The sequence below is a fragment of the Tetrao urogallus genome (genome assembly GCF_951394365.1).
Source record: "Tetrao urogallus genome assembly, chromosome: 16".
Classification (NCBI taxonomy): Eukaryota; Metazoa; Chordata; class Aves; order Galliformes; family Phasianidae; genus Tetrao; species Tetrao urogallus.
This window is the reverse complement of record NC_136829.1, coordinates 10,529,961-10,540,482: the sequence shown is the minus strand read 5'-3', so window position 1 is coordinate 10,540,482 and position 10,522 is coordinate 10,529,961. Positions and strand designations below refer to the sequence as shown.

Here is a 10,522-nt window from a genome sequence, read left to right as displayed (position 1 = left end):
TCACTTTATGTTTGAAGACTAAAATTACATGCAAGGGGGTGAGTTGGCATTCTGGTCGGCTCCTAAGGAGACATGATTTGATCAAAATAGGGTTTTAGACATTATCTGCACTTCTTTTAAGCTTATACCGCCTCTCCGTACTGGAATTGTCTCCTCAGTGTACTGAATCATATGCAGGCTATGGGGTTAAAGTGAGTGAGTGGTACTTAGAGAATCCCCCTCCCCTGCCTCATGAAGACTTGGTTTGGTAGTCTCTGGAGAACAGCACGATCTCCCAAGGTGTGTGCTCGTGGAGGAGTAATGGTGGGAACATGAAGAGAAGAGATTTCCAGCAGGATGCAATAGTTTGGAAATGCTGTTGATTCATCTTTGCTCTTAAATGAAGAGTACTTTTTTTTGGAGGGGGGGGGAGGAGGGGGGAAAGGGAAACTGTCCAAGAAATTTTCCATCTGTAGGTATTTTCAGGGAATCCCCTGAGTTACGAAAAGTTCAAGTAAAAAAAGAAAAATCAGCCTATAATAATTTTGTATATAATGACTGAACTACTATAAATCCACAAGCAACAGTTCAGACACGGTGCCTCCAAAGCGTTCATCCCCTCCCTTCCCCTGCCAGGCACGAGCTGCGTCCTGAGGAGAGGCGGAGGGGGAAACCTCTTCCCCACCTGACTCAGCTCAGGCAGCAGGAGACAGAACCCATCACTACTGCTGAGCGCCTGCAGCAGCTGGAACGGGCATCCCCAGGGTGGTGGTGGCAGAAATGACAGGTGAGCCTGCTAGAGGTCCAAGGGGTGAAGGTGTTGGCACTGAAGAAATCCCTGGAACAGAGACAGGTAAGCAAGAATTAGAGTGAAACGGGTGCACGGATATCCAGGTCTGCTGTGCTGCTTCTGAAAGGACACGTCATCCTCGCGGGTCACTTCCTTACATTTTCAGAGCTACCGAAATAAGCTGAGAGCAAAGATCTTTAACAGAAAAAGCTCAGCTTATGCACATTTGAAGTGTCACCAAAGGGCAGATGTGGCAGCATCACTGTCCTTCCAGCCGCTGCCAGAAATTCCACCTGCAAAGCACTTTGCAAAACACAAGGCCAGGAAAGCAGGTCAGGATGCAGCGAGGCTCTTTTCCCTCTCTCCCACCCACGTCTTTTTAGCCCTGCCTTCATCCTCAGTTGCAGGAGACGCCCCAACACCCCAGCTGCACAACTCTCCCTCCCAGACATTGACAGAAACGCTTTGCAACACGGTGCGCCAACAAGAGGCGGCAGAACTGACCTGACATCATACTCGCACTGCTGACAGGAGTGCTGCCACCCGGCATGTTGGACGAGCCCATCCGAGCCTGGTCTTTCACAATGGGATCTAGGAAGAGCACACTGTCCTTAGGCACCGTGCTGCCAGACAGCACTGAGGCACGCTGCCTGCCTGACCCCAGTGCACAGCCAGCGCTGGCGAGCTGCCTGCGGCACAGATGGTATCAGCCAGCACCTACTGGAGCACAGAAGTTTGCACCGACTCCGCTGGAGGACACCCAACAGGGTACAAAGGTAACACAACTAAAAAAGTCCAGACGTTAAGGACAACTTGCCCAAATTCTGTGGTGTGGAGATCAGCAGCACTGCTCGGCACTAAGAGCTGAAGCCATGGCAGTTATCTCCTTTCTACGTCAGATGTTTCATAAAACTAAACCCAGCAAATGAATGCAGTGAGCAGAAACATCACAGGTGGTAACAAGTCATGTCTCCAACCATATCCCACAGCTGTGAACTCTAATGAGGTCCACGTGTTGCCTTCCACAAGATGCAGGTAAAAAGCACTGCCATCAGGACTGTGACATCCCCGTCCTGCCTCCCAAGCCTACTGCAGCAGGTGAAGTAATTTCAAGTTTGCCTTTCCTCACGATGCCTTCAGTACAACCTTTACCTGCACCTAGACAAAGTAATTTTGCTGTTTCCCCATTCTCTCTTTCACAGCTTTCAGCTCTGCTAATGCTCATATTTGCAAAACGTTACGTTTCAGCTGAACATTTGCCACAAGCATAGGACTGCTGGTTGTTAGTTACAGAAGTCAGCTCACCACCAACAAAAATAAAGAACCTGAGCAGATACTCCTATTTGTGTTGTCATACAGCTGTTCTCACAAATCTTAATATGTAGGTTTCTGGGAAAACTGCAAGCATTCAAACATTAATTTTTCACGTTTACTAGTGAAAGTTTCATTTTTCTGCCTGGAAAACAAGACTTCAACACAACACTGACTAAGGCACATTTAGCAACAAGATGACTTCAAAGGGCCTGTTTCTCAACAAAGCAGAGTCACCTGGTTTCATCAGACACAGGAATCCGTATATCCAGACACCTGCTGAAATGAGCACAGGTTCAGCAGCAAAGATTCTTTAATGCAGTGCTGCTGATTCACTGCCCTGACAGAGGCACACAACGCTGCCTCCTCAGCTGCTGCAGATGGCCATGGCCTACTTATCCCCCTCAGATGAGCAGCCTCAGCTCCAGCACAGCTACTTGCAAAGCAGCGGCCTCTGCTGTTGCAGTTCTTAGCTCTGTCTGTACAACTACTCGGATAGAGATTTCCCAGAGGAAGGAATGCAGAGGTGTGAGTGTGAACAGCAGACGGCTGTAAGACCTGCTACTTACAGAAGTAGGGGTGTTCCATGGCTTCTCTTGCTGTGAGTCGTGACTGGTGGTCATATCGCAACAGCTTGTCTAAGAAATCCAGAGCTTCAGGACTCACCAGATGTTGGTTCTCGCTGTGAACAAAGCGCTCCCATCGTTTACGGGAGTGTCTGCAGAAAACAAGGCACCCAGGTGAGGTGAGGCAGAGCACACAGGTGCCAGATTCCTGTTGTTCTTAAAGATAGGGCTGCAGCAGATGCCCAGCTCAAAGACAGGTCACTGCTTGCTGCAGCAGCGAGGGGCTGAGCCGAAGCAGAGCACAGAGCACACGGAGCAGTACACCCAGCCTCCACGTGGCGGCACAGCTGCCACGTTTCAGACAGCAGAGGTCAGAGTGAAGGGACGGGCCTGAAGCCTCGGTTCTGCTCTTCTGTTACACTCTGAACACTGCTTCGTGGTCACACATGAAATAACTACGAGGAAAATAACATGCCAGTGCCATCAGCAGAAATTCATTTCCTATTTGACAGTCTTGAGAACCACGGCTGCTCTTTTTTCTGCAATACCAGAAGGAGCGTTGGCCCTTCATGCTTTATGCTCTGGCAGTTCAATTATTAACCTAAATGACACTTAAAACTTGTTCCTCAAATGCATCTGCAGATAAAGCTGCATGGGAAGCACTGGCAGAGCTGGGTCAAAAGCACAAAGCAGCAGTTCTCTCTAAAGCAAGAGTCTTTGTTTACTTCAAGCTCCAACTCCACCACAAGCTCACCATCTTCTGAACTACTTCCCAGCTTGGCTCACCTGCCCAAGATGTCATTGAAACGTGGATCCAGTTCAATGTTGTATTTGTCAATGTAGTCATACAGATCTTCTGTTCCCAGCACCTTGGCTATCCTCACCAGCTAGGAACAAACAGAAAAATAAGTCACTACTGTGAGGGAATAATAACAACAACGTCAGAGCCAAGCACAAAATACTGCAGCATATTCCCTTGGGAGCTGGAACACAGTCTGAGACAGCAGGCATGGGCTCATCTCACAGCTCCAACCACCCCACTGTAACTGTGGGCACCAGAAGTGTGTCCCCACTCAGTAAGGGCTGTGTAGCCCAAAGCAGCCTGGTGGCAGCTGCGTGCCCTCACATAACGCTTAGCAGATGGATAGGACAGGGGCTTTCCACAAACTGTCACCTCAGGAGTAGTGGTTCAATGTCCCAGAACACATCCCCCTTAATAAAAGCAAGGCTGTAACTTTTACCAGATATATGCCAAGGAGCTAAAAAATGCAAAGCACTAAACTATTTCTATCTGTTTTAGATAACCTTGCATGGTTTAAAAAAGGGAAGGGAAGGGAAGGGAAGGGAAGGGAAGGGAAGGGAAGGGAAGGGAAGGGAAGGGAAGGGAAGGGAAGGGAAGGGAAGGGAAGGGAAGGGAAGGGAAGGGAAGGGAAGGGAAGGGAAGGGAAGGGAAGGGAAGGGAAGGGAAGGGAAGGGAAGGGAAGGGAAGGGAAGGGAAGGGAAGGGAAGGGAAGGGAAGGGAAGGGAAGGGAAGGGAAGGGAAGGGAAGGGACATGGCTTCAAACTGAGCACAGAAGCCATTAAGAAAATGTTTAAATTCTTCTTTGGATTCCTTGATAGAAGTGTCAGCAGAAAGTCTTCACTGTGAGAAGGGAACAGAGACCACACATGAGCAGCTCTCACCTGATCATAGTTGTCATGGCCATGGAAAAACGGCTCCTTTCGGAATATCATACTAGCCAACATGCAACCCAAGCTCCACATATCCAGACTGTAATCATACATCTGTACAAAACCAGAAGGACAATTCAATTTCTAATGAATTCAGCAGACAGGACTCCCAAAACTCACAGGTTCCCCCTCCCTCCAGAAATGCAAACATGGCCATATTACACCAGGAAGAAATATGTTACTGCATCTTCATTATCAGAACACTGTTCAACTCAGGGGGAACAGTTCACACAGCATTAGCTCCTCTCACAAAGACTTCATTTCCATTCCTCACTGCACAACCAGGCTTGATTAAGAAAAGAAATAAATCAACATTTGTATTCCAACATCCATGATGAAAGCTCAGCTCTTCAAGTCCCCAGGTGACTCCCTGGTTTCATTTGGTGGCTTTACATCCATTGCTCTCTTTGTGTATTTTAGAACAGACCACCTTCAGAGTCAGGTTGCTGAATAGCTGAATTTCTGGTTCACTATCTGGAAACATTCAAGGTTCTCTGCATACACATCAGTGATGAATCCTGGTCATTCTTACCTGATAATCTACAAGGAGTTCAGGTCCTTTGAAATATCTGGAAGCCACTCTGACATTGTACTCCTGGCCAGGGTGATAGAACTCAGCCAAACCCCAATCTATTAGTCTAAGCTAGAAATGGTAGAAAACAATGAAAAACATCAAGGGATGTGCCAGCTCTGCTCCTACTGAGTCGTGCTACGACTGTACCTGAAAGCTTCATTTACAAGCTCTCTCTTCTCAGTTCATTTGAAATTGATCAGAGTATCTGTTCAGATATTCTCCACACGCCAAGACCATCAACCACTCTAAGTCAGATCTCTCCTTACCAACCCAACCAGAACACACAACCCATAAAAATCTTAAGGGGTTCACAAGATTCCAAGTTTCTCCATGCCATGGAAGCACAGTCCCCCATATGACCCCCCCCCAAAGATGTCTGCAAGTACCTCTACACAAGCATACCAAAAAGGAACCCCTGTTTTGCCAAGACAAAAGTAGGACCCTTCCCTGCCCTGCAGTACCTTTCTGTGCTCATGATCAATCATGACGTTGTGAGGTTTGACATCTCTGTGCATGATTCCCATGCTATGGCAGTAATCTAGAGCCTGCAAGTGACAAAGAAGCAGATGCTGGAGTTGCAAGAACCTTTTCAAGCTCAGTCACATTCAGAATTATTTCTGCATACACCAAGGTTACCTAGGCAGCACGACTTCACTGTTCAGTGATACACTCAGAACCAGACTCACAGACCACAGCAAAGACCTCCAGCATCCCCTCCCAAAGTCCCAGCAAAAGAAGTGTCTGGTTTCACCTCCTGCGTTTACTTCCCAAAAAAAAAAAGGATTTCTGGAGTTCGCAGTGTATCCAGATAAGGGCTTTGCTATCCTTAATAAGGACTAGCATTTCTTGTGGAAACGTGGCTAACCCATCAGTACTGTGCTGATCTGATGCCTATTTTTAAAACCAATTCTTTCATAGTAACCAATTTCTTTCATTCTTTCTTCCCTTCCCCCATTAGTGACAAGATAACCATTGCTAAAGGATCAGCTGACTACAAAGCTGAGAAACGAATCAACAAAACAGGAAAACCCCAACTTACCTTCAAAATCTCATACATGTAGAATCGAATATCATAATCTGTTAATGTCTGATATAATTGCTGTGGGAAACAAACACATCCCATCAGAGGTCAACACCAAAGAAAAATATCACAACTGTGCCAATCCAGAACGACCCAATTCTGTCCTCTGCTGATGTGACTCTCCAAACCATCTGACTCTCCAAACCCCACAAATACTCAGCCTGTTCCTCTCCCATCCAAATCACACACAGCTCACTTCCAGCTGTTCAGAACTCTGCTCTGCTCCTCTCACTAACTCCCAGCACCAGCCCACCGACTGCCCGATTCCTTTTGCTGCAGACTGGCTCTCAAACACACTGAGGGGCTCCCAGCTCGAGTAAAGCTGTCCCAGGCATTGATGGTCTACAATGTTAACGGATGAATTTGCTCTGAAGGTTACAATACCACAGCGATCTGGATCTTCACCTTCTAACTACCAAGGAACTGAATACAAACTTCTATCCAAGTGCATTCATCTTCAAAGACAACTGGTATGTTGGAAGGAAATGATTACATAACCTGCCTTCCCTCTACATGTTAGCGTCTTCCCAGAACATTACAAGAGGCTTCAGAATGGAAAACATAGAAGGTCAGAACTCATACTATACCTTAAAGTCTGTGTTGTTTACATGTTCAAAAACCAAAGCAGGGGTCCGAGACTGAAACAGAGAGAAAAAGTGTTCAGCCTTGTTAAGACAAACAGTTTCCATTCAAGATAATGCATTAAATCATTTCAACTCCTAAAATTCCTAAAAAAACCCCTTCTGCCTCAGGCACAGTTGTAATTTCCTTCAGACAGAACAGAGCCTGCACTCTGTTCTGCCCCCAGAAGAAATGAACACGTCTCAGTTCACTGCTGCTTCCTTATAGAGCGAGGGGCAGAAGTGACCTGTGGGGGGAAAGGCCTCCAAAAGAAGTTAATCAGATTAAGAGCTGATCTCATTAAGGGATTCACAAGCAGGACTTAAGGGCAGAGGAAAACAAAAACGTCAGATCAGAGCTGAAGTGAAAAACAAACTTTACCCACAAACCCAAAGCACCCTTTACACCCTGTCCATACTCACCACAGGGTCTTTTACTATATCTGCAAGAGTGATTATATTGGGACCGCCTCGCAAGTTTTCTAAGATCTTGATTTCACGCTTGATTTTCTTCTTTTTAACAGGCTGGAGAATAAAACACAGAGCATAAGACAAAGTGGCCATCAAGTGAGGCAAACAGACACAACAGATGACAAAGGTACCTGACTGCAAGTTAGCAAAATACATCAGCACCTCTGCAAGTTAAGTTCCAACAGCCACACTTGGTTGTTACCTATGAATCATTTCAGTAAGAACTCACATCTCTGAACACATTCCAACAATCAAAAATCTGTTAACTGACATGTGCTAGATGTACAGTTAGGAGAAACCCATCAGCTATCCAAAGGCCACACTAAACAAAGGTATTTCACCAGTCAAGATTGTGGAACAATAAGTTTCCAGGAGACCTTAACTCAGCCTGGAAGAATATTATGCCTGCAATGGAACGTGCAAAGCAGAAATTCCAAATTTAAGGTTAGCAGCCTCTGAATTGTATCACTGCCTTGAAAGGACAACAGTCCTGCGAGCTTATAGGCTTCATTCCACATAAAAACATGCTGGGGTTCTGGTAGCTAAAAGAGGTGAGAATTCTCTAGTCAGCTGCTGAAAACTTTTCTAGCTCCAAGTAAAAACACTTTCAGAAGCGTGCTGCACATCAGGACTTCTTTAAGAGAAAGGTTAATTCCTTACAGGCAGAGATTTAACTTGATAACCAAGCATATGGTTTCTTATTAAGAGCTTGCAATGATAGCCTATTTCACTGAAGGGGACTCTGAAGCCAGACTTCAAGGATTTCAGTCTTAGAACACAAGACACTTCAGACCAACTGCTGCATTTTCTGGCCTCCCGATCACTTCAGGACCAATCTCATGTTTTCCCCAAACCCCTGCTCACCTTGAGAATTTTAACAACTACTTTTTCATTATTTGTAATGTTGATGGCTTCAAATACTTCACTGTATTTGCCTCGGCCTAATTTTCGAACTAGCTGGTAGTCATCTTGATTTCTGTGGAGATAAATAGGTAAAGAATTCCAAATAGCTCAGACATTTCCATCAGAATTTACAAGGTGCTCCTTAACTCTAAATCACTGCCACCCCCTTCCAGAGAAGGTGGATAAACAAGCACCTTCAGTCCACTGAAGGCCATGATTACGAACTGAGAGAAGCAGGGAGCTTCTTTGTCCAAGCCCAATTCAACCCACAAGTTGTTTCTTCTGCAGTAGTAATGTGAGCCCATCTGGACTTCAGCAAACTCAAGCTATCTTTTCCAGAGGTCTATGTAGGTTTGGGAGCTATATTTTTCCTAACATAACGCTAGGAAAACATCAGTAGAGCTATCAAGACAAAAACTGCATCGACTCTGAGGACAGGGCTGTCTGGGCCCTGCCCACAAAAGCAGGAGCACAGAGCCACCAAGCTGCATCACTGCCATCTGATTCTTGGACATTTCAGTCATGAGCTCGATTCAGACACTTCCCTCCTTCAGAAAGGAGCATAGATGTCTTTTGTAGTCACTTGCAGAGAGAAGAGCAACAGGTCACAAGGAGACATGTACCTATTTCAGTTTGCTGAGTCTCTGCACTCCTCCAAATCAGAACCATTTCTCCAGCCCCACTCCCAGAGCCATTTAGCCTGTTTCAGATAAAAGACTTTCTTCCTTCTGAAAAGAACAAGTTTCCTGACTGCGTGTCAAAAGCTATTCAAACCAAAATCTTAACGGAGGCACTAAAAACGTTCTTGTGCTGCCAGGGATCTAAAAACTTGAGGAGACGATTTCAGATACACAACAGGCTGTTCTGCCATTTCTGCAATGCCAAAGAAAAGCTGTGATCCTGACTTGCCATCTACACCACACATCCAAAGAGCGTGAAAGCCTAACGCAGCACAGGTGCCACAGCTCCCCCTGCACCACCCTGCAGACCCTACGAGACCCTGCCCAGCCCACACTTACCCCCACTCAACCACATGCGACTCGTAGTCCCAGTACTCCCGGGGTCTGTGTGTGTTCACATCCGTGTAAACCCTGGCCCTGCTCGGCACGGGTCCCGACATATCAGACAGGTTGGCAGGTGGAAGCGATGAGATGGCTGAAACCAGAGGCTACCCAATCTCCACAGTAGGACAGAGGAGAAAGGCCTCAGACAGGCCTCTGGTTCTTCCAACTAAAGAGAGAGAAAATAAACCAAAGGTTAAAATCTCAAGATAGTATAAAAATATTGAAGTTAATCATTAAAAGCTGTTGAGAAGAAGTTGGAGTTCAGCCACGGACCTGGGATCATTTGTCAGGACCTGAAAACCATTTGCCTGCTTTTCCTCACACAAGACAGGACCGCCTGGACCCAACAGCAGAACTAACACCCTGAATGCACCTTGCAACTTTCAGTACCAAGTATCTAACTTATGGCTGGAAAGATAACTTTCCACAAGGGAAGAAACGCAGCATGCTCTGTATCAGAAGGGCTCCTCCCTTCAGCTCTGCAGCAAAGGCAACGGCCATCGACTGCAACTTTTCTCCACCCCGGGCAAGTTTGTGCCAGTGCAGAAGCAGAACCCTTCACTCCCTGTGTGCTGCACGTCCTGCCCCTCTTGCAGGACACTGAGAAGCCGTGCTGCCAACAGCAGACACTTTTACAAGGTCACCTGTGCAACCTAAGTTAAGCACAGCCCCAAGTTTCGATTTCTAGAAACGCAATCTTCATTGAAAGCAGAATTTCAGGCCTGTTGAGTTTCACCGCCATTACGACTAGCTGCAGTAACTGAGCAGGAAGCTGCTGTTCATCCAGCACATGCTCTGATTTCGGAATATTTACAACAGTAACTTACTCTAAGAACTACACTAACCATGCGGAGCAGCTCTGGTTCCCAGCCTGCCATAAGACCCCAGAGTCACTACTGATTTCTCACCCAGTGACCATACAGGGAAGTTTTACTCAAAGCCCTGCAGAGGAATCACAAGTGTGCTTCGTAGCACAAATGAGCTCCTTGGTGCAGAGGCAAAACCTGCTTATGGAGCACACTGCTTTCTCAGGCCTGCTCAAAGGCCCCAGCTAACACCGGCAGGACCTCCATCAGCAGGACAGTGACCCATCACCTCCAGCCCAAATTGAGAGCGTGCTTCCAATACTGTCAGTACAAACACACTGCATGGGCTACAAACACCCTGACGTGAGGGATGAAAAGCAGCACCTACAGGTGATCCTACCAATATCACCCAATTGAATTAGAATGCACAAATATTACGGTGGCATAAAAACTTCAAGTCAATAATGACGGTTCCTGTATAAAAACCAGATTGTTGAGACTCTGAACAAAGCTCCTGGTGTTTATAAATCCAGGCTATCTATTAACAGCACACTGGTAAAGGCAATAACGCATGCCAAAAACCTCACACAATGTTTTTTTTTTTTCTTTTCAATAGGCCAGAAGCA

The 10,522-nt window shown here is 46.4% G+C and overlaps 1 protein-coding gene across 1 annotated transcript; it reads right to left on the bottom strand.

Moving 5' to 3' along the window:
• Window positions 1-701: 701 nt before the first annotated feature.
• CSNK2A1 (casein kinase 2 alpha 1) lies at window positions 702-9,146 on the bottom strand (the record flags this gene model as incomplete). The annotated part of the gene is made up of 12 exons (XM_079543383.1): window positions 702-817; window positions 1,274-1,360; window positions 2,650-2,798; window positions 3,433-3,533; window positions 4,330-4,431; window positions 4,910-5,020; window positions 5,413-5,496; window positions 5,991-6,050; window positions 6,620-6,670; window positions 7,076-7,177; window positions 7,988-8,099; window positions 9,046-9,146. The coding sequence occupies 12 exons, from the start codon at window positions 9,144-9,146 to the stop codon at window positions 702-704; spliced, it is 1,176 nt and encodes a 391-aa protein (XP_079399509.1).
• Between the last annotated feature and the right edge of the window lie 1,376 nt (window positions 9,147-10,522).